This window comes from Eptatretus burgeri, chromosome 15 (assembly GCF_056783735.1).
Source record: "Eptatretus burgeri isolate ZD-2024b chromosome 15, Ebu_testis_v1, whole genome shotgun sequence".
In the NCBI taxonomy this organism is placed as follows: Eukaryota; Metazoa; Chordata; class Myxini; order Myxiniformes; family Myxinidae; genus Eptatretus; species Eptatretus burgeri.
Window position 1 is genome coordinate 5,133,380 of NC_140975.1, and position 23,419 is coordinate 5,156,798.

General features: G+C 44.9%; 2 protein-coding genes and 2 non-coding genes across 37 annotated transcripts in view; all 4 read left to right on the forward strand.

The window, feature by feature from the left end:
* The window catches only part of HDX (highly divergent homeobox), a 41,242-nt gene extending 37,720 nt beyond the window's left edge, over positions 1–3,522 (forward strand). For 13 of the 14 annotated variants that reach the window (XM_085858119.1, XM_085858126.1, XM_085858127.1 and 10 more), the window contains 3 exons: positions 663–785; positions 899–1,033; positions 2,539–3,522. In XM_085858119.1, the coding sequence (XP_085714245.1) occupies positions 663–785; positions 899–1,033; positions 2,539–2,652 (372 nt within the window). In that variant the 3' untranslated portion in view covers positions 2,653–3,522. The remainder of the gene's footprint in view (positions 1–662; positions 786–898; positions 1,034–2,538) is intronic. The other variant, XM_085858123.1, reaches the window with a different exon arrangement.
* A 2,690-nt stretch (positions 3,523–6,212) lies between these two features.
* The window catches only part of LOC147011368 (uncharacterized), a 52,056-nt gene continuing 34,849 nt past the window's right edge, over positions 6,213–23,419 (forward strand). For 4 of the 21 annotated variants that reach the window (XR_015051956.1, XR_015051953.1, XR_015051951.1 and 1 more), the window contains exons 1-4: positions 6,213–6,510; positions 6,607–6,750; positions 15,868–15,938; positions 19,607–19,806. Coding sequence is in view for 8 of the 21 variants with exons in the window: in XM_085858147.1 (XP_085714273.1) it covers positions 6,486–6,510; positions 6,589–6,750 (187 nt within the window). In the remaining 13 variants the exon portion in view is untranslated. Of the gene's footprint in view, positions 6,511–6,588; positions 6,751–10,256; positions 10,416–15,867; positions 15,939–19,606; positions 19,807–20,314; positions 20,403–23,419 lie in introns of those variants that run through there. The other 17 variants (XM_085858147.1, XM_085858146.1, XM_085858142.1 and 14 more) reach the window with 12 other exon arrangements.
* Positions 6,234–6,449, forward strand: LOC147011369 (small nucleolar RNA U3). Its single transcript, XR_015052078.1, has one exon. It is a non-coding gene; the product is annotated as a small nucleolar RNA U3 (small nucleolar RNA).
* LOC147011370 (small nucleolar RNA U3) lies at positions 15,399–15,614 on the forward strand. Its single transcript, XR_015052081.1, has one exon. It is a non-coding gene; the product is annotated as a small nucleolar RNA U3 (small nucleolar RNA).

Genomic DNA, 23,419 nt, shown 5'->3' on the forward strand with positions numbered 1-23,419 from the left:
GAGAGGAATGATGGGAAAGTGAAAAGTTTGCATTGAAGGCCATAACTCAGAACCAGAGAGAAAGAGGACATACAATGCTGGTTTTACAATATGGACTATGAGGTTATTTTATTTTATTTTTTTATCGTCATATCTGGATTGAACTATTGTGAATCTATCTACATTACATTGCATGTCACATTTGTTGCACCTTCTGACTCACGGAAACCAAATTGAGAAGGGTTCGAGACCGGTTCGAGACAACCGCGCCGACTCTGTGACTATTTTGAGATAAAATTTGTCGCTCGAATTTTTTGAACATGTTCAAAATTCCAGCGACACCAGAGCGACGTCCTGCGACTCACGCGAGGAAATTGAGAACCACCGCGAATGTTTCCAGACATTTTGGAGAAACCCGTTCGCATTTTGTCGCGAGCTGTCGCAGCCCAGTGAGATACAGGCTTTAATTTAAGTCGATAACCTGATGTGTTGAATTAATGTGGTACTCATATGGTGCAGGCATGACGGGCCAAATGACCTCCTCACACATGAAAGTGCCTAGCATATCCTTCTGACGATTCAGATAATCTCTCTTATTCATGTGAAATAAAAGGATTGTTTGGAGCACGTCCGATGTAGCCACATCCATCGCGTTTTAACCCGGTGACCCGAACCGCATGCAGACGATGACCATCGAGGGCTTGAGAACGGAGCTTGAGCAGCAGAAGGAACAGAACAAAATGCTGTGGGGGCTCCTCGAGGATATCATGTCCCGAGTCCACGATCACGACTGGGAAGGGTTGCAGGTAAGATTATTCGTGCATCGGTGTAAATAGAGGACATCGCTTAGCTCGTCATTGAGGATACGCCGGAAAACACGAGTTTGCCTTTCCACGATGTCCACAACAAACATGTACAGATGCATTCCTTGCAGGACGTGGTACAAAGTCTTCCAGACAGCCTCTGTTCCTGGGCTCCTGAGGAGGACATCCATGAGATTCCTGACTCTTCTCCACACCGGGCAGCACTGTCTGACGCACAGTCCGACCGCAATGTAAGCAAAAGAGACAGCTTCATGTGGGAGAGCCAAAGAGATCTCAAACGGAATTGCTTTGTGTTTCATGAAGCACTCAAATCCATCGAGGCCAAAGCACAAACCAAACCAGAGGGTTCATAGAACACCTTACCCCATCCAATCTTGAGAAAAGGGACATCAGAAGGGTCTTTTTCAACTTTTGCTTTGCGTGTCCGAGCACAATCTATATTTACCCATGAGTCACCGTTTTAGAAGCGTTGAGAGCATGAGCAGCACATGTGATTGGTCAAGATGGCATAAAATGCCAAAATATTTTGTCCAATTACTGCTGAACTGGAGGTTTTTGGAAGTGCCAAAAAGGCGATTTGTGTTGCACAATGTTCAAGTGTATCATTAAATTGAAATAAAATGAAGATTTTAAAAGCCGGAGAAAAAACCTTTTGGGAAGGTTACAGCCGTTGATGCACCCTCTTTTACACCACCTTGTGTAACACATGACATTAGTTATTTATGCCTGGTGTTGGCTTAATGGTTAGGGTGGTGGGCTTGGGATCCTAGGATCCTAAATTCAAATCCCACTCGGCTGTTGAATTGATACCAGGTGGGGTTGACTCCGCCTGTCATCCTTCGGAGGTCAGCAAAATGAGTGTCGGCTTGCTGGTAATCCTGTGTCGGAGTGGCGACCCGTCCAGGATTGTACCCAATAGCCAAGGAGGCTGCTTGGAGCAGCACCAACGCTCTGCACAAAGTGTGGTCCCAATAGATGGATTGATGGATTAGTTATTTGTGCCTGTTGTTTGTGTCCATTATGACATCCTTAAAAACGTTACTGTCCCATTTGGAATTATTTTAAATTTTGTTTGAATGCCAGACAGGCAGACAGAGTAAATATTATCTCACTCCTCTCTGCGCATGTGGGGTCGGCACAAATTCAGAGCCAAAGCACCGTCAAACTAAAGGTTCGTTTTTCGGTTCTTGTTTCAATTGAAATTGATTTGTTCCTCGATCATAAACTGATGTTTGTGGACAGACAGACAGACAGACGGACGGACGGATATCGTGAACCAATTGCTTAACACCACTCTTTGTTTCACGAGCGTGGGGTAATAAATCCACGTGGATGTTAACCTGTAGTTTCTGCAATCATGAACCATGGCAAGTGCTAAAAGTAGTCGACCTGATGTGAAGACACTGAGCTGACCTCTGCCTATGAAGAAGCTCTCAGATTGCCTCAACTGGTGACTTTTTGCTCCAAATTTGGAAAATGAATTGTTTACTCGGTTTAATTATCTAAATTAGTCAATAAGTGTTGGAAGAGCTTGATAGCCCAGGTTCAAATTGAATGCTTTCCTAGATTCTTAGAACATTTTGTGGGTAATGGAGAATCTGAAGGTGTGTGTGTGTGTGTGTGTGTGTGTGTGTGTGTGTGTGTGTGTGTGTGTGTGTGTGTGTGTGTGTGTGTGTGTGTGTGTGTGTGTGTGTGTGTGTGTGTGTGTGTGTGTGTGTGTGTGTGTGTTTTGCAGGTCTTGGAGGAACTAAGTGTGTGTTCAGAACCAGAGAAGAGAACCTTCACCATGTGTTCCCCTTTATCAGACTCATGTCCTTCCAGCCTGTTAGAGAAACAGGACCCGCTTTGATGACCCAAGTTGTGTTCAGCAGCCTCGGTTCTCCGTACCGCAAGACGGGACGTCAAGCGCACGCGATGACGCGCCAATGTCACGTTATGGCTCAAATGCTGAGGGAGCGTCGCCGTGTGCTGGGAACACCGGACGTTTTCCGCTTCGTGCGGAGCTTCCATCTCGGCCCTGAACGCAATTTCTTTGTACTTTTCAACGGATGATGAGACTTGCCAGTTGTCAGAGCAACCTCACTTGCTACATCACTTATTTTAAACTGCAGGAATTTATACTTTATATACCTAACACGTGTTTTTTCTACACCCAAAGAGGAGCTTGATGGTACAGCAATTTTGCCTCGAGGCTAGAACTGGGCATTTGAATGGTTTTGGGCCTAGTAGGAAGGCCCGGCGGTTCGACCGCTCTAACATACCCTAGCGAGATGACTCATTTGCTCCATCTGCACACGTAACCCAGGTGCGTACGTCCACCTGTTCCTTTTACCATCACGGGATTCCATGGCGGGCACCGTGTGCATCCTCCATTTGATTATTGTGCCAAGTTTAATGGACAGAATATTGTACATGTAGGGACGTTTAGATCCGCTGTCTGACGGCACTTATAGTTGCCTGTTCTTTTTTTGTGCCTTATTTGTCTTGGCCTGGTTCATAGACATTTTGAGGCGAGGATTACGTACACGATCACTTGTGATACGACACAGGCCGCGGTCTTGCCTTGTTTTATAAATAAGTATGAAGTATTTTTATTTAACAATTCGTTTGATTCGTTTTAACTTATTGGATTTGAGATGCTTTGGTTTAGCGGCGTACATTATGGAAACACAGTTATTAAAATGTAGAAACAGAATAAACTAAACGGTCATTTCCTGGAGCTTGTTTTGTTTGTTTTCTTGGTGGAGAAACCACATGTTATTATCTGTATATATAAACCACTCAAGAAAAGTTTGGAAACTCTAGTTTGATCGATTATATCTCTCTTGTTATTGTGCTGTCATCACTATATTTGGTATCATTAGAAAGCCTGTTTATCTCTCTTTACAATGATACCCAATTTGTTATGATTATGCAATCGTGGAATGTGCGGTACATCAGAATATGGGGCAAGGTCAAAAGTGAAAAGTTGCAAAATGCACTGTTATTGTCATGTAGTGCATTCTTCTTTCTTTGAAGGAGAGAGTGTGATTTTTTAATGAATGATTGTTTAGGCTATTGTGTTTCCAGGTGGTCATCCATGAACTCAAACAAACATGCATAACGCTTCATTTCATATCAATTCCTCTCTGTCAAAAACAAAAACAATCTTCCGTAGGCAGAACCGAGATTCGTCGCTGAACAATGAACATCACTGACTGCCACATGATCCGGTTCCATCGGACGTGTTGCTGATACCATCGGAAGCGGGCTCGTCGCTGAAGGGCAGTCATTGCTGGCTTCCTGGCAGCCCTACGCGCATGAAGATTAGCTGCGTGTAGTCGGTTTCTTATTGTCTGATCCGAAACCCATGTATCGTATTGTCGGGCAAATCTTGCCTGCAGATTTCTCGAACACAGCCTGCACTTCCACAACGCCGACAAGGTGATGAAGTTGTCTTCTTGCTCAGTAGTTTTTTTTCGGACGTCCGCTCCTTGGTCTGTCTTTGACATCAACGGTTTCCTGGAACTTGGCCTTCCATTTGGAGATGGTACCGGGACTCACTTCAAACAGAGCTGCAACATCTTTCTGTGGAACCCCAGCTTCAATTTGACCTCTTGCCCGGGCCTTTTCGACATTTGATAATCGTAGCATGATGTTTTGGGAAAGTCACTGACCAGACAGTTGTAAAGTGACCTTTATCAAAGACCCACTAAACCTGCCCAGTGAGTCCTCATTTTGCATGAATGTCAATTTCAGATTCTATACAAGTTGGCATTCATGGATGACCACCTGGAAACACAATAGCCTCACAATCATTCATTAAAATCACTCTCTCTCTCTCCTTCAAAGAAAGAAGAATGCACTACATGACAATAACAGTGCATTTTGCAACTTTTCACTTTTGACCTTGCCCCATATTCTGATGTACTGCACATTCCATGATTGCATAATCATAACAAATTGGGTTATCATTGTAAAGAGAAATAAACAGGTTTTCTAATGATACCAAACATAGTGATGACAGCACAATAACAAGAGAGATATAATCGATCAAGCTTGAGTTTCCCAACTTTTTTTTGAGGAGTTTAGTTTCATGTCCAAATCTATATATCACATTGAGTTTTGTTTGACGGATAAACGAATGGGGTTAAACCTTCATGCACGACACACGTTCCCTTCGAAATTCAACGCAGGATGCGGCCCATCAAGCTTGTGCAATGGTTACCAACCTATGCTCTATCCTTTTAAATGCTGAGCGTCAAGTAAGGAAGCAGCACGTACCATTTTCAGTCTTTGGTAGATAATGACTTGACGGGATTAGAACCACCGACCTCCGAGATCTCAAGCGGACCCTGTAACCATGACAACACCCAAGTGTGCTCCTTTTGTAAGCTCATTAAAATGTGAATTTTAAATCCTTTTATTCCTTCCTTTATGGGATACCGATCCGTAGCACGATTCTACTTCTTCTTCCGTAAGTAGCACGTCGTTGCCAGTGGTAGTTTGCTGGGGGTGCAGCAGTTCTACTGATGCAGTGCCCCCTGTAGGTTACATCAGGAAGTTGTAATTTTTTCCAAAGTGTCGAAGTTAATTCACGTGCTCTCAGTGAAGGACATCGTGGGATCTTTAACGTCCACCAACTAATGCCGGCAGACGGGACACTCGGCTTAATGTCCGTGTGATAATTGATGCCTCGCCCTGCCTCTGAAACACCAGGATGGCAGTTTATAGCTGGGTCAGGATTCGAACGCAGGCTCGGCGGCTTGCAGTTGAGTCCCATGTGCTTATGCAGTACTTCTTGGGTGGAGAACTTGAGACTATTCTGGCAGCCCGTGCGGGACGCATGCTTTATGCCATGTACCATGTACCGCACAGTAAAAGTACAGTGCGCATCGTGAGCCATGTTCGGTGGATCGTGCAGGAGAGAATCGGGTTGATGGTTCAGATATTCATTTATTTTATGAACCCTTTGTTCGAGGTCCATTTACCCGTCTCCGTACTATAATAATCAAGAAACAATGACAAGACTATAAACTACATCATGAAGAAATTAACTCCACAAACCACTACTGAAGTGAAAAACGCTTCATGACGACAGTATCCACAAGAAGATGCACCAGAAGTCCGGAACAACACCCGCTTAGCCTAAGTGAGGCCAGATGGGTTATTGGTTCCACCTTCTGAACCTACGTCACTTCCTATAAGCTTCCCGTTTGTGACGTGGGCATAACTACAATACAAGATTACATCAAATATGTTCTCTTGTGATGATTGTAATGAGGTGAAGAGAATGTTAATAAAATGAAGGAAATTAACTTTATCCGAACACATGAAATGTTTATCTAAAATGTGAGAAAAGAGAAACATGAAGTGATTAAAACCTGGAACTCTCCCTTGATGTTTCGATGCCGGTAAAGCTGAAGAGCGATTCGGTGGAGAGAGCGAGTTAAGACTATACTTTCAGGGATCATTTCTATAGTTTGTGAGTCCAGAAACGTAACTGAAAGTGAACGGACACGTTAACCCTGATGAGGAGCAGAAATCTCGCTTCCTGAGCGCGAAGCCGACTCGAGGTGCTGCTTTGGTGGCTGCTTCTTGTCATTGATGACCGTTCCCTTCACCACTTGTTGGTGGGGTGGAGGGAAGCGAGATATTCTGAGGGGTTAACTTATCATATAATTAAATGAAAGATTTCACATTATGGAGTTACTGGCTGAAGTACCCGGTAAGACCCGGGAAATTTGCCCTATTTTCCTCACGCTAGTTAGATTGAGGCATTAGTTGTATGGTGAAAATTCGGAAGGCTTCTTTTATTCTTCAGATTTATGGAAGGAAGGCTTTATGCTGCCGGAATCCTTGAGGTCAAGGTCAGAGTTGAAGGCGGCCTTGAGCCACTCAATGTTTCTAGCAGCAGTGGCAACTGTCCTTGATGTCCTGCCAAAACCCGGACCGAGAAAGCTGGAACGTGAGTTTTGTGCTTCTCTCGCCCGTCGGTGTGACGCTCTATTTGCAGTTAGGTGTGTCTCTCTCTCTCTCTCTCTCTCTCTCTCTCTCTCTCTCTCTCTCTCTCTCTCTCTCTCTCTCTCTCTCTCTCTCTCTCTCTCTCTCTCTCTCTCTCTCTCCCTCTCTCTCTCTCTATCTCTCTCTCTGTCTCTCTGTCTCTCTGTCTCTCTGTCTCTCTGTCTCTCTGTCTCTCTGTCTCTCTGTCTCTCTGTCTCTCTGTCTCTCTGTCTCTCTGTCTCTCTGTCTCTCTGTCTCTCTGTCTCTCTGTCTCTCTGTCTCTCTGTCTCTCTGTCTCTCTGTCTCTCTGTCTCTCTGTCTCTCTGTCTCTCTGTCTCTCTCTCTCTCTCTCTCTCTCTCTCTCTCTGTCTCTCTCCTGTCTCTCTCTCTCTCTCTCTCTCTCCTCTCTCTCTCTCCTGTCTCTCTCTCTCTCTCCTGTCTCTCTCTCTCTCCTATCTCTCTCTCTCTCTCCTGTCTCTCTCTCTCTCCTATCTCTCTCTCTCTCTCTCTCCTGTCTCTCTCTCTCTCCTGTCTCTCTCTCTCTCCTGTCTCTCTCTCTCTCCTGTCTCTCTCTCTCTCTCTCTCTCTCTCTCTCTCTCTCTCTCTCTCCTGTCTCTCTCTCTCTCTCTCTCTCTCTCTCCTGTCTCTCCTGTCTCTCTCTCTCTCTCCTGTCTCTCTCTCTCTCTCCTGTCTCTCTCTCTCTCTCTCTGTCTCTGTCTCTGTCTCTCTCTCTCTCTCTCTCTCTCTTCTGTCTGTCTCTCTCTCTCTTGTCTCTCTCTCTCTCTCTCTCTCTCTCTCTCTCTCTCTCTCCTCTCTCTCTCTCTCTCTCTCTCTCTCTCTCTCTCTCTCTCTCTCTCTCTCTCTCTCTCTCTCTCTCTCTCCTGTCTCTCTCTCTCTCTCCTGTCTCTCTCTCTCTCCTGTCTCTCTCACTCCTCTCTCTCTCTCTCTCTCTCTCTCTCTCTCTCTCTCTCTCTCTCTCTCTCTCTCTCTCTCTCTCTCTCTCTCTCTCTCTCTCGCCGACTCTGCTTGCCTGGCTCATTCATCAGAAGAGCAGCAGTAAGATGACTCTCTCTCTGCAGCGGACTCCGCTTGCCTGGCTCGTTCATGAGCAGATATATCAGCAGTTAGCTGTTGCCGTGCGTGTGCAGTTCGAGAATTCAAATAACAGGAGGAGAATGTGTATGTTTAAAAAGTCAACGAATACGAACATTTTGTATTTCAAAAAACCCTAGCGTTTTTAACCATGAAGCCTTTTGTTACGATTAATATGCCGGCGCACTATTCGAAAGCCTTTTTTTTAATGGAAATTTTATATATATATATATTTTTTTCATTTTTATGGAAAGCCACTTAGCGCATCTTGGAGCTGAATGTTAGGTCTATATGTGTGTAAAGTTTCATCAAGATCGGTTCACTGGTCTAGGAGCTTATTGGTTACAAACAAACGGACAGAAGGACTGCCATTTATATAGTAGATTTCACATCTTTTAGCAAGTGTTTTATTAGTTATATGTTTACATTACACAGTCTTGGGGTGTTTTCAACCTCTTGTTTACAGTGAAACCCACGATACTTTTGCCTTTCCATCCCTGGATACTCTTGAGTGACACGGATTTCCTTTCAGGGACAAATTTCATGGTGGTATACAACCTCCTGAATTGCCCACTGCAGTAAATTCTTCATTATTATCTGTAAATTATGTGGACACGCCACCACACGATCAACCATTTATTTTATGCTGTGACGCTCATCGGAGCTGTCCATGCCGTTTCATTACCGAAGGAGTAAGTTCAGTCCTGGACGGGTCTGCATTCCGACGCAGGATACTCGAATGCCTGATTACAGCCGTAAGCTGGCAGGGAGGCTGGTTTGGGATCTTAGCTTCCTGAGTTTGAGCCCCTGCCCTCCGTTGAATCAACACCAGGTGGGATTGACAGCCTGTCCTGATGAAGTCAGAGAAATGAGTTCCAGTGTACTGGTAATATGAGCATTGCATCAGCGGCATAGCCGCGTCCCTAACCAATGATGTTACCTACACTCTACAGTCGCTTGCTGCATATGAAGCAGGAGGAGGACGCCCAGTAGGCCCCCTGTGAGCCCTGTCCATCTGTAATGACACTAAAATATGCAATTTGACATCAATCTACTGACATTGATGTATTCGGTTGTTACTTAGACAATCTTAACCAATGAAACTTACCAAGGAGACTACGGGTCAGATGGTAAAGGTTGCAGCAACTTCATTTGCCCTCCTCACCAGGAGTTCCGAAAGTTTGGTGACCCAAATTGGCCTCGGAAATGAGTATCGTGTCGCGTCGCTCCCGGTGGTGGTGGGAGAGGGTATAACGAGTGACGCTTCAGAACCCTCAAGTGTATCACGAGGAAGTGTTATTTTCGCACTCACTTAGCCTGAGTTGCTTTTTGACTTGACTGAAAAAAAAATCCAGAGGAATTCCCACCTTTTATTGCCTTTCACCACATTGGGAAGGTGTATATATCACAGCTTGAGTGTCGTTCCACCTTCTCATAGCATTTTTCCAGGACCACTTCAAATGTGGAGGAAGAGGGAGGAAGGTGGAGGAAGAAAAGGGAAGGAGGGAGGAAGGGGAGGGAGGAGGAGGGGAGAGAGAGAGGAAGGAAGGGTAGGGAGGAGGAGGGGGGAGAGAGCGAAAGGGAGAGAGGAGAGAGCGAGAGGGAGGGAAAGGGAGAGAGAGAAGGAGGGAAAGGGAGAGAGAGAGGGAGGGAGCGAAAGGGAGGGAGGGAGGGAAAGAGAAGAGAGAGCGAAAGGGAGAGAGAAGGGAGGGAAAGGCAAAGAGGAGGGGAGGAAAAATGAGGGAGAGAGGAGGGAGTATAAGAGAGGAGGGAGAGAGGAGGGAGGGACAGGGGGAAGAGAGGGTGGTGGGGAGAGAGGAGGAGAGAGAGGAGGTGAGGAAAGAGAGGGAGGAAGAGTGAAACCAAGATTGCAATGCAATTAACCTCTATAAAAGTCCATGAAATAATTAAATTTATAGATTAACTTAAACTTTTCCCATCACTGGGGATGGATACCTTTGCTTGTTACATAAAATCGAAAAACATGGGTGGAGATTGAAATCTCATCGAGGTGAAGCCTTGGTTAAGTATGTGAGTCTGTCTTTAAATTACTTTCTGTTTAAACATGAATTGGACCTTTTAGTGCATCTATTAATGCATACCAATAAAAGGCTGTGTGTGTGTGTGTGTGTGTGTGTGTGTGTGTGTGTGTGTGTGTGTGTGTGTGTGTGTGTGTGTGTGTGTGTGTGTGTGTGTGTGTGTGTGTGTGCGTGTGTGTCCTCCATAACTCCAAAACTATAAAACCAAACAGCCTGATAGTTTGCATGCAAACTAAGAAAACTCCAAGGAAGTGCAGGAGTGAAAATTGGGTGTTTGGGTTAATTACAACACTCTTTTTGAAGATAATTAACGGCCTTATTTAATTATATCCTTCATCAGGCGATCCTCGGCCACCTCACTCTCTGGATCTCAAGGCGTTTCCTGTGTCACCTCGCTGGGGTCTGAAGCCGCCATCTTTTTTGGTCTGCTCAACCATGCCCTGACTTTGAACAGGCCACAACGATTTATTCACAATAAAGTTGTTTTCACTTTCCTCACTCATATTATTCAATGCTTCTTTATCATAGTGTCATGGGGTGGTCGGCCCAGGTTAACCCCCCCGGCCCAAATTGTGGTGACAGGCGGTTAACACCGGCAGCCCCCGGACGGTCGAGCGGTTCCTTATTAAAAGGAGGCGGACACGTTGATTCTCGGAGATTTTAACACGTGCTCGAAGGGCATGGCGGACAGGCGGAGGAGCACTGGAAATGAAACGGATGCACAGATACAACCTCTTAAAAGGAATAAATTTAACGAACATGCACAAATATTTACACAGGACGATATTTCAAAAGGAAATGATAATCATATGAAATAAATAAATCCCACAGTCGAGGCCTTGCACACAGACTCAAATACAGACAAATGGGGAAACAAAATATAAAGAAAAACCCTCCTTTCAAACTATTGCTTGACTTAGCTTGGCCCAGAGCTGACCCTTGTGGAACTGGAATTGAGGCACTTCTCTCGTAGCAGGACGAACGCATGCCAGGCAATCCGCGAGCTGTACTCCACATAAGGCTCAAAGCCCCAGTGTAACGGCTTTAGGTGCTCTGCTCGTCCTCATCGACCTGACCAGAAGCAAAAAGTTGGCGTCTTACTTTGCCACACGAGCCAAACCGCCTCAACACGGATTCAATGGCCATGTCGTCTTCTTTGGTATGCACTCAATCTCCGCTCTCGCCTCTCCAAACAATTCCCCTTTTTCCTCCACTCTGATCACGGCTCTCCCAGAATGCCAAGTCAACTCCTTCTTCCTCCTAAAAATGTGCAACTTCTCCTATGCGCTCCCTTTCTTTCGCCTCTCAAAATGTGCAAGCTCCCCTTCATCACTCCACTTCTCTCTTCGGATCCGCCACCTCTCCTGTGCGCTCCTTATTTATCTTAAGATCCCCCTCCGGGCGTGGCCTGCTCGCACCAAACCCGGAAAGGCGGGGCTGCTCGGCTAGCTTCTGATGTCACGCCCACAAATCGTCCCTCAGGGGCGTGACTTCACTGGTTAACCTTTGGAGGTGGGGCTTTCTGCCCGTTTGTTGTGGTTTCAGGGACGCGTTCCATGCCTTTGTTGCTGATCTTGAAATATAAAAACATGGGGAAAAATCACAGAGAGCAATCACATACTGGGGAACTTATTCTTACTCCCTCGGCTAATTAACACTGCACCACGCCTCGTGTGGTGACACGTAACACTTAAGCTCACAGATTCCCTACTTAATACATCGAGATGCTTTCTACTCGGCCACGGACCAAGCAACTCGACACAATGCTAAACTTATTAAATTCTTTCATCGACCCCCACAACCGTAACAATGAACCGCTGGGTACATTGCAATGCTTATAAATGCCCAGAGACGCCAGTGATGTGGATTTTTCACCCAACCTCGTAGTGATCGTTGTAGGGATCTTCCTCGTAGTGATCGTTGTAGGATTCTTCCTGGTTGATTGTGGAATCCTATTTTCCTCCTCTCGGGTTTAAACGTTTGTCCGATTCGGTTTTAAAATCCTGTATAAAATCACAGACACCGATACCAATGTCCACAGACAAGTCTTTTCTTTTGAGAACAATTTATTTCTAATTCTATCCACCGTACACTTCACACCCTCGTACACTACTCCCTCAATGAACCTCTTCCTCATATATATGCATTTTGAGGGTAAAGAGGATTTTTTGATAGCATATAGGCGAAAGTACAGTTTTATCAGACCGGTCACCTTGTACTAGCAAAGAATTAAACAAATGTCCAAAGTGGCAAAGAAAGACAAGATTATAAGTAGGTCTTAGGTCTTAACAATTAAATGAAAGAACAGTAGAGAGTCAAAAAAAAACACTTTGACCAAGTCATATCAGACTGAGGCAAGGGCCATTTGTCTAAAGAGGAATAATTTCCCCAACATCAGCGTTCACGGCTTTATTTCATTTCCGCACATGCAATAACCTCGAGAATCTTTTAAACTAAGCCAAGTTTCAAAATTTAAGCTCCAGATTTGAACTTATAAGGAGTTCCAACTACTAAAAAAAAGTGTTCATTTGTCCAATTCGGACATATTTGACATTTTGGGCATCTCCGGGAGGTGTATTAATATGACGGTTCGGTGATTGCTAATCACTTGCCAAGCGAGCCGTTCCTCATCAACCGTTTCATTGGAGTGCTGAAATCACTTGGCAAATGCTCTACAATATTTGCACTGTCACTGAATACTGTACGTCGATCTACTTTAAGTTCAGAGGCCACTCGCCTGTGATGGCCCTGTGTTCTGCAGTCTCTTCAGCAAAGATAAATACAAATTAAAAAAAAATGGAATGTTTCGTTGACATCAGGGCGGGATAGCTGAGCACACTTGCTCAAGGCTGTCTAGCCTGGTTCTGAATCCTGACCCAGCTATAAACTCTCATCCCAGTGTTTCACACATTCATCAATGTGTGTGCCGTTAAACTATACGTCACATCTGCCAGAATCCCCCACCCCCCCTACTCCCTCTCGCCTCTCCCCACATTCCCATCTCTCCCCTCTCCCTCTGTCTCTCCCACCCCACCACCCCTCTCTCTCTCTCCCTCTCCCACCCTCACCCTCTTCTCCTTCTCACCTCTCTCTCTCTCTCTCTCTCTCTCTCTCTCTCTCTCTCTCTCTCTCTCTCTCTCTCTCTCTCTCTCTCTCTCTCTCTCTCTCTCTCTCTCTCCCTATCCCTATCTCTATCTCTATCTCTATTTCTATCTCTCCCGTCTCTGTCTGTCTCTCTCTCTCTCTCTCTCCCTCTCTCTCTGTCTCCAAACGTATCTGGATGGTGGTTATTACCTTCGCATTATGCGAAAGGCTATATTTTGGTCGGCGTGTATTTATTTATTTATTACCTTCGCATTCTGCGAAAGGTTATGTTTTGGTCGGTGTGTATTTATTTATTTATTTATTTATTTATTTATTTGTAATCTTGTGATTCGTATAACTCAAAAAGTATTAAACCGAATTGCATGAAATTTGGTGGGATGATTGGTTATTAGCCAGGAAGCATTCGATTAGATTTTGGGATCATTCGGGTCAAAGGTCAAGGTCAAGGTCACGAAAAGGTCAAAATCGTCTTTTTACGATAACACGGTCAATTTTTATTCAATTTGCATGCAACTAACGCCAAAATGTTCAGAATTCAACGCCTCATCTTGTGATATGCAATATGACACAATGACGCCCATACTCTTGTTACCGGTTAGGGGTCAAAGGTCAGGGGGGTCACGACCTTGAAAAATATGCGGTTTTTGTCATAACGCGGTCAATTCTTGTCCGCTTTACATGAACCCAACACCAAAATGTTCAGAATTTAATGCCCAATCTTGTGACAATGACGTCATAACACATGTCACCGGTTGGGGTAAAATGTCGAGGGGGGGGTCACGCCCTTGAAAAATATGCAGTTTTCGGCATAACTCAGTCAATTCTTATTCGATTTGCATGAAACCAGCATCAAACGAGATTACCTTCTCTTGTTGAAACGTTGTATTCACCGAGCTTGCGAGTGAAGACTCGCCAAAACGACGTGAGTTGATTGTTGTTTAGTCCGTAGCCCCCGAAAGTCGGGGGGGGATCATGACATTATAGATATGTGGTTTGTGTCATAAGACCATTCATATGAAACCAGTTCCCCACACTCATACCAAGAACAAAAAAAGTAGTGGCGGCGAAGGTATGCGCTCTATGAGTGCCCGTTCTAGTCTTCTGATGTATCCAGACGGTGGTTATCTTCGGATGTATCTGGAAGGTGCTTATCTTCGGCTGGATCCGGACGGTGGTTATCTTCGGCCGGATCCGGATGGTAGTTATCTTCGGCCGAATCCAGACGGTAGTTATCTTCGGCCGAATTCGGACGGTGGTTATCTCTGACGTATCCAGATGGTTGTTATGTCTGGACAGTGGTTATCTCCATACATGTCTGGACTGTGGTTAAATCTGGATGGTGGTTATGTCCGGACGGATCCTCCCCTCACATTGTTTTCCCTTGCCCTCTCCTCGTGCTGCCTTCCCTTCCCCCACCCCTCCTCGGTCCCCTCTTCGTTGCCCCCTCCTTCCTCATCCCCCCCCCACCTCTACTCGCTTCCCCTCGTTCCTCACTCCCCCACTCTCCTTGGTCTCCCTACCTCCTCACTCATCGACCCCTTTCTCTCCCCCCTCCCCTTTATATTATTCCTGTTGTCTGAACAGTGGTTTTCTCTAGACAAACATGTCTCGTCTGTGGTTTCGTGTGGATGGTGGCTATGTCCAGACGGACCCTCCCATCACATTGCGTTCCCTTGACCTCCACTGTCCTCCTGTCACACGATCGTCCCTTCCCCTACCCCTCCTCGCTTCCCCATCCTTCCTCACTTCCCCACTCTCCACGGCCTCCCTCCCTCCTCCCTCCTATCTACCTCCTCTACGTCCCCTCACCCTACCTTCCTTCCTCTCTGCCTCCTCTCTTATTACCCTCCTTCTTACTCCTCCCCTTTAATATTCCCATCAGTGAAGGAACAGTTTGTATTTGCTGATATAATAGAATAAAATGAATTGTTTGTCGATCTCGCTATTTCCAGTCACAATTGAGTGCTGCAACCTCATTGTCAATTTAACCTTGGTCTTCCATGTAGAGAGAAGGGAGAGGAGGGAGGGGAGAGGGAGGAAAGAGATCAACAACCCGTTTCACACTCACATCGATCTCTCAAATTTTAACATTTAAAAACCATAAAACGCGGTTACGTCACTGCGCTCACTCCTCTGACGCGGTGAATGGGCGAAACTACAATCAATATAAGGTTACATCAAATATGTTCTCTTGTGATGATTGTAATGAGGTGAAGAGAATGTTAATTTAATGAAGGAAATTAACTTTATCCGAACACATGAAATGTTTATATAAAATGTGAGAAAAGAGAAACATGAAGTGATTAAAACCCGGAACTCTCCCCTAATGTTTTGATGCCGGTAAAGCTGAAGAGCGAGTCGGTGGAGAGAGCGAGTTAAGACTATACTTTCAGGGATCATTTCTATAGTTTGTGAGTCCAGAAACGTAACTGAAAGTGAACGGACACGTTAACCCTGATGAGGAGCAGAAATCTCGCTTCCTGAGCGCGAAGCCGACTCGAGGTGCTGCTTTGGTGGCTGCTTCTTGTCATTGATGACCGTTCCCTTCACCACTTGTTGGTGGGGTGGAGGGAAGTGAGATATTCTGAGGGGTTAACTTATCATCAATCTATAATTCCGGCAATGTGTGTGTGACCGCTGTTTTTTGACAACCACTGGTCCGATCGAATTGGAACTTGCCAGATATGTTGTTGGGGACTTGAGGAAGTGCCTTTTCAAGTTTTGATATTAATTGGACAAGTGCCTCCCAAGTTATGGCCATTTATTTACCAACCAATGACAAGACACGTTGTTGCGTGGGTGTGGCCAATGGGGGAAGGGAAGCTCAGTCGTGTTCCCCATTTCAGGTTACAACGTACGGGCTTCCGGAGAGTGAAATTTCGGTAACATCAGAGTGAGCTGGTGTGCTCCGCACCAGGTAGTAATTTTTTTTTCTCTCTCTTCTCTTCTCTTTTTGTTTTTCCTTGCGACGACATTGCGAAAAGGCAAAATACGTTGGTGCTTATTGAATAATTGACCATTAAAACTAAATTGCGAATAATCGTAACTGCGAAATGCGAACTTCCAGGCCACGCACGGACGGGCACGCGAGAGTGAAGAAACGGCCTGTGTGGTTGTTGTTTCTTGCTCGTGGTTTGAATATTTATTTATTAAATTAATTTTTTTTTTTTTTTTTTTTTTACGGGCACGGACTAGTTTATCTCTAATTCCAGCAATCTCTGTGTGTGTGTTTGCGACCGCCGTTTCTCGACGACCGCCGGTCCGATCTGATTGAAACTTGCCAGGATTATTTCTGGGGACTCGTGGATGTGCCTTTTCAAGGTTTGATGTTAATCGGACGAGCGGTTCCCAAATTACGGCCATTTATCTGTCAACCAATGACAAGACACCGTGCTATGACGTCACAATTAATATTTATTTATTGTGTTTTTTTGCACGATTGACGTCACAATTCTTCTTCTTCGTTTGGTATGATGTCACAATCGATGCTGGGGACCTGAGTATGTGCCTTTTCAAGGTTTTATATTAATCGGACAAGCGGTTCCCAAGTTACGGCCATTTATCTGTCAACCAATGACAGGACACGGTGCTATGACGTCACAATTAATGTTTTTTTTTGCACAATTGACGTCACAATTCTTCTTCTTCTTCGTTTGGTATGACGTCACAATCGACGCTGGGGACCTGAGTATGTGCCTTTTCAAGGTTTGATATCGTTCTTCATCCGTTTCAGCTGTTTCCCAAGGTTTGAAAGCTGTTTTTTCCCAAGGTTTGAATTAATTGTTCGAATTATTAATTAATCCCAAGGTTTGAATTTTCCCAAGGGAAAAAGCTGTTTCCCAAGGGTGTGAAAGCTGTTTTTTCCCAAGGTTTGAATTAATTGTTCAAATTATTAATTAATCCCAAGGTTTGAATTTTCCCAAGGGAAAGAGCTGTTTCCCAAGGGTTTGAAAGTTGTTTTTTCCCAAGGTTTGAATTAATTGTTCAAATTATTAATTAATCCCAAGGTTTGAATTTTCCCATGGGAAAGAGCTGTTTCCCAAGGGTTTGAAAGCTGTTTTTTTTTCTCAAGGTTTGAATGAATTGTTGTGCTCGGTAGACATTTGTGAATACATTTACAGAGAGAGAGTGAGAGAGGAGGGGGGAGAGAGGGAGAGAGGGGAGGGAGAGAGGGTGACGGGAGGGGGTGAGAGGGAGGGGCGAGAGAGGAGGGGAAGAGGGGAGGGGTGAGACTAGGGGGGAGAGAGGGGGCAAGAGAGGGGGAGAGAGAGAGGGGGCATCACAATTCTTTTTCTTCTTCGTTTGATATGACGTCACAACAGTGCTGGATTAACCATTAGGCAGACAAGGCATGTGCCTTAGGGCCAGCCAAAAAATTTGGGCCAAAAATTATTTTCACATTAAATATTTGTCTTTTTTTGTATTAAATATTTTGTTCTTGAATCAGTTTATCTTTTGTCTGGGGTCCATTTCCATGAGCCTGAGATCTAATTTAAAATTTTCAGGCCATCCCCAAAAATTTCAAAATGTGCCTTAAGGCCAGCCGAGGCTTAATCCGGCACTGCGTCACAATTGACGCTGGGGACCTGAGTATGTTTCCCAGGTGTTTCCCAAGTTATGGCCATTTATGATACAGTTGGTCTGATCTAATTGAAACAATGTCCCAATCCAGTCGTCGTTTATGAGAGCGAAGGAACGAAGCTACACATACTGGCACGCACCTATGGGCCCGCACCTACGGGCCCGCACTAGTCTATCTATAATTCCAGCAATCTGTGTGTGTCTGTCTGTATGCGACCGCCGTTTCTCGATGACCACCGGTCCGATCTGATTGAAACTTGCCAGGAATATTGCTGGAGACCCGTGGATGTGCCTTTTCAAGGTTTGATATTAATCGGACAAGCGGTTCCCAAGTTACGGCCATTTATCTGTCAACCAATGACAAGACACGGTGCTATGACATCACAAATGACGTCACAATTAATGTTTGTTTTTTGCATGATTGACGTTACAATTCTTCTTCTTCTTCGTTTGGTATGACGTCACAATCGACGCTGGGGACCTGAGAATGTTCCTTTTCCAGGTTTGATATTAATTGGACGAGCGGTTCCCAAGTTACGGCCATTTATTAGCCGACCATTGACAGGACACGGTGCTATGACGTCACAATGCTTCCTTTTGAGGTCACAATTGATGTCACAATTGACGCTGGGACCTGAGTATGTGCCTTTTCAAAGTTTGATATCGTTCTTCCTCATCCGTTTCAGCTGTTTCCCAAGTGTTTCCCAAGGTTTGAAAGCTGTTTTCCCCAAGGTTTGAATTAATTGTTCAATTAATTCATCCCATCCCAAGGTTTGAATTTTCCCAAGAGAAGCAGCTGTTTCCCAAGGGTTTGAAAGCTGTTTTTTCCCAAAGTTTGAACTAATTGTTGTGCTTGGTAGATATTTGTGAATACATTTACAGAGGCGCGAGAGAGGAGGAGTGAGAGAGGAGGGGGGAGAGAGGAAAGGCGAGAGAGAAGGGGGGAGGGAGGGGGAAAGAGAGGGGGGCGTCACAATTCAAGAGAGGGGGAGAGAGGAGGGGAGAGAGGAAAGGCGAGAGAGGAGGGAAGAGAGGGGGAGAGGGGCGAGAGAGAGGGGGCATCACAATTCAAGAGAGAGGGGGGAGAATTATATAGATTATCTATCTATAATTATAGATAGGCGAGAGAGAGGAGGGCGTCACAATTCAAGGGAGAGGGAGAGAGGAGGGGTGAGAGAAGGGCAGCGAGAGAAGAGGAAAGAGGGGGTGAGAGAGGGGGAGAGGGTGGGTGGGTGAGAGAGAGGGAGAGGGTGGGTGAGAGAGGGGGAGAGGGTGGGTGGGTGAGAGAAAGGGTTGGTGAGAGAGGGGGAGAGGGTGGGTGGGTGAGAGAGGGTGGAGAGGGTGAGAGAGGGTGGAGAGGGTGGGTGGGTGAGAGAGGAGGGAGAGGGTGGTGGGTGAAAGAGGGGGAGAGGGTGGGTGGGTGAGAGAGAGGGTGGGTGGGTGGGTGAAAGAGAGGGTGGGTGAGTGAGAGGGTGGGTGAGTGAGAGAGGGGGAGAGGTTGGATGCGTGAGAGAGGGGGAGAGGTTGGATGCGTGAGAGAGGGGGGAGAGGATGCGTCGGTGAGAGAGGGGGAGAGGGTGGGTGGGTGAGAGAGGAGGGAGAGGGTGGGTGGGTGAGAGAGGAGGGAGTGGATGGGTGGGTGAGAGAGGGGGAGAGGGTGGGTGAGTGAGAGAAGGGGAGAGGTTGGGTGGGTGAGAGAGGGGGAGAGGGTGGGTGGGTGAGAGAGGGGGAGAGGGTGGGTGAGTGAGAGAGAGAGGAGGGTGGGTGAGTGAGTGAGAGAGGGGGAGGGTGGGTGAGTGAGAGAGGGGGGAGAGGATGGGTGGGTGAGAGAGGGGAGAGGAGGGAGAGTGAAACTAAGCGCTGAGTGAAACTTAGAGTGCAACACAATTATACTTTTTAAAGATCCATGAAATAATTTAATTAATAGATTCACTTACACTTTTCCCGTCACTCGTGACCGATACTTTACTTGGTATAAAATTTGTATTCTTCTTGTGTTGGCAGTTTGGCTGCCGGGTCGCTGTCATTTTGTTGCGGCGTGACTGTGCCGCTGATGCTGTGCCTCCACACCAATACACTGCAACTCCTAAAGTCCACCTCGGAAGGATGGCAGGCTGAGTCAACCGCACCTGGTGTTAATTCAACGGCTGGCGGTGTTAATTGTTCAGCCTGAAAGGGCCGGGCAGGTGGAACCATGGATCAAGGTTCCCCACCATCGTGATATGAGCGAATCCCCAAATGTGGGGATTAATTGTTCACAAATATGTTTCATTGTGTGTTTGTAAATGGGGTAATTAGTATTTTAAGGGTCACAATACCTTGTCCCTGTAAAATTAGTATTTTAGAACTTAACAATGTGAGAGAACCAGTGTTGTTTGTTGAGAAGATGTTGCAACACAATATTCAATAAGTCACAGACAGATGGAGGGAAAACTGACGGTGGCAGATGAGAAGAGCCTTTCAGGATGTCGAAAAATGGTGCAACGTTCATCAAGGTGTTCATGATTTGAACATCGACAGAATAACATTCATGTCATGTCTGTCATGACGTTTGTCCGTCAGTAAAGATTAACAACACCATGATCGTTCTGAGAGGATGTGATGGGCGGGGCTTGGAGCGAAGGTTGTGGGCGGAGCTTGGAGCGAAGGTTGTGGGCGGAGCTTGGAGCGAAGGTTGTGGGCGGAGGTCAGAACGGATGTAGATGCATTCTGGGAAACCATAAGGCTGAGGCGATGTGCGAATCTCGGACTCTGGAAAGCTCACGTCTTGTTTCGAATCTCATCGTGTGAATCTTACACCGTGTGTTAATCTTACACCGTGTGTTAATCTTACACCGTGTGTGAATCTTACACCGTGTGTGAATCTTACACCGTGTGTTAATCTTACACCGTGTGTTAATCTTACACCGTGTGTTAATCTTACACCGTGTGTTAATCTTACATCGTGTGTGAATCTTACACCGTGTGTGAATCTTACACCGTGTGTGAATCTTACATCGTGTGTTAATCTTACACCGTGTGTTAATCTTACATCGTGTGTGAATCTTACACCGTGTGTTAATCTTACACCGTGTGTGAATCTTACACAGTGTGAATCTTACACCGTGTGTTAATCTTACATCGTGTGTGAATCTTACACCGTGTGTTAATCTTACACCGTGTGTGAATCTTACACAGTGTGAATCTTACACCGTGTGTTAATCTTACATCGTGTGTGAATCTTACACCGTGTGTTAATCTTACACCGTGTGTGAATCTTACACAGTGTGTGAATCTTACACCGTGTGTGAATCTTACACAGTGTGTGAATCTTACACAGTGTGTGAATCTTACACCGTGTGTTAATCTTACGTCGTGTGTGAATCTTACACCGTGTGTTAATCTTACACCGTGTGTGAATCTTACACAGTGTGTGAATCTTACACCGTGTGTTAATCTTACACCGTGTGTTAATCTTACATCGTGTGTTAATCTTACACCGTGTGTTAATCTTACACCGTGTGTGAATCTTACATCGTGTGTTAATCTTACATAGTGTGTTAATCTTACACCGTGTGCGAATCTTACATCGTGTGTTAATCTTACATCGTGTGTTAATCTTACACCGTGTGTTAATCTTACATCGTGTGTGAATCTTACACCGTGTGTTAATCTTACACCGTGTGTGAATCTTACACAGTGTGAATCTTACACCGTGTGTTAATCTTACATCGTGTGTGAATCTTACACCGTGTGTTAATCTTACACCGTGTGTGAATCTTACACAGTGTGAATCTTACACCGTGTGTTAATCTTACATCGTGTGTGAATCTTACACCGTGTGTTAATCTTACACCGTGTGTGAATCTTACACAGTGTGTGAATCTTACACCGTGTGTGAATCTTACACAGTGTGTGAATCTTACACCGTGTGTTAATCTTACGTCGTGTGTGAATCTTACACCGTGTGTTAATCTTACACCGTGTGTGAATCTTACACAGTGTGTGAATCTTACACCGTGTGTTAATCTTACATCGTGTGTGAATCTTACACCGTGTGTTAATCTTACATCGTGTGTTAATCTTACACCGTGTGTTAATCTTACATCGTGTGTTAATCTTACATAGTGTGTTAATCTTACACCGTGTGCGAATCTTACATCGTGTGTTAATCTTACATCGTGTGTGAATCTTACACCGTGTGTGAATCTTACACCATGTGTGAATCTTACACCGTGTGTGAATCTTACATCGTGTGTTAATCTTACACCGTGTGTGAATCTTACACCGTGTGTGAATCTTACGTCGTGTGTGAATCTTACACCGTGTGTGAATCTTACGTCGTGTGTGAATCTTACATCGTGTGTTAATCTTACATCGTGTGTGAATCTTACACCGTGTGTTAATCTTACACCGTGTTTGAATCTTACACCGTGTTTGAATCTTACATCGTGTGTTAATCTTACATCGTGTGTTAATCTTACATCGTGTGTGAATCTTACATCGTGTGTTAATCTTACACCGTGTGTGAATCTTACGTTGTGTGTGAATCTTACACAGTGTGTGAATCTTACACCATGTGTTAATCTTACATCGTGTGTGAATCTTACACCGTGTGTTAATCTTACGTCGTGTGTTAATCTTACACCGTGTGTGAATCTTACACCGTGTGTTAATCTTACATCGTGTGTTAATCTTACACCGTGTGTTAATCTTACACCGTGTGTTAATCTTACATCGTGTGTGAATCTTACATCGTGTGTTAATCTTACATAGTGTGTTAATCTTACACCGTGTGCGAATCTTACATCGTGTGTTAATCTTACATCGTGTGTGAATCTTACACCGTGTGTGAATCTTACACCATGTGTGAATCTTACACCGTGTGTGAATCTTACACCGTGTGTTAATCTTACACCGTGTGTGAATCTTACACCGTGTGTGAATCTTACGTCGTGTGTGAATCTTACATCGTGTGTTAATCTTACATCGTGTGTGAATCTTACACCGTGTGTTAATCTTACGTCGTGTGTTAATCTTACACCGTGTGTGAATCTTACACCGTGTGTTAATCTTACATCGTGTGTTAATCTTACACCGTGTGTTAATCTTACACCGTGTGTTAATCTTACATCGTGTGTGAATCTTACATCGTGTGTTAATCTTACATAGTGTGTTAATCTTACACCGTGTGCGAATCTTACATCGTGTGTTAATCTTACATCGTGTGTTAATCTTACACCGTGTGTTAATCTTACACCGTGTGTTAATCTTACATCGTGTGTGAATCTTACATCGTGTGTTAATCTTACATAGTGTGTTAATCTTACACCGTGTGCGAATCTTACATCGTGTGTTAATCTTACATCGTGTGTGAATCTTACACCGTGTGTGAATCTTACACCATGTGTGAATCTTACACCGTGTGTGAATCTTACATCGTGTGTTAATCTTACACCGTGTGTGAATCTTACACCGTGTGTGAATCTTACGTCGTGTGTGAATCTTACATCGTGTGTTAATCTTACATCGTGTGTGAATCTTACACCGTGTGTTAATCTTACACCGTGTGTTAATCTTACACCGTGTTTGAATCTTACATCGTGTGTTAATCTTATATCGTGTGTTAATCTTACATCGTGTGTGAATCTTACATCGTGTGTTAATCTTACACCGTGTTTGAATCTTACATCGTGTGTTAATCTTACATCGTGTGTTAATCTTACATCGTGTGTTAATCTTACATCGTGTGTGAATCTTACACCATGTGTTAATCTTACATAGTGTGTTAATCTTACACCGTGTGCGAATCTTACACCGTGTGTTAATCTTACATCG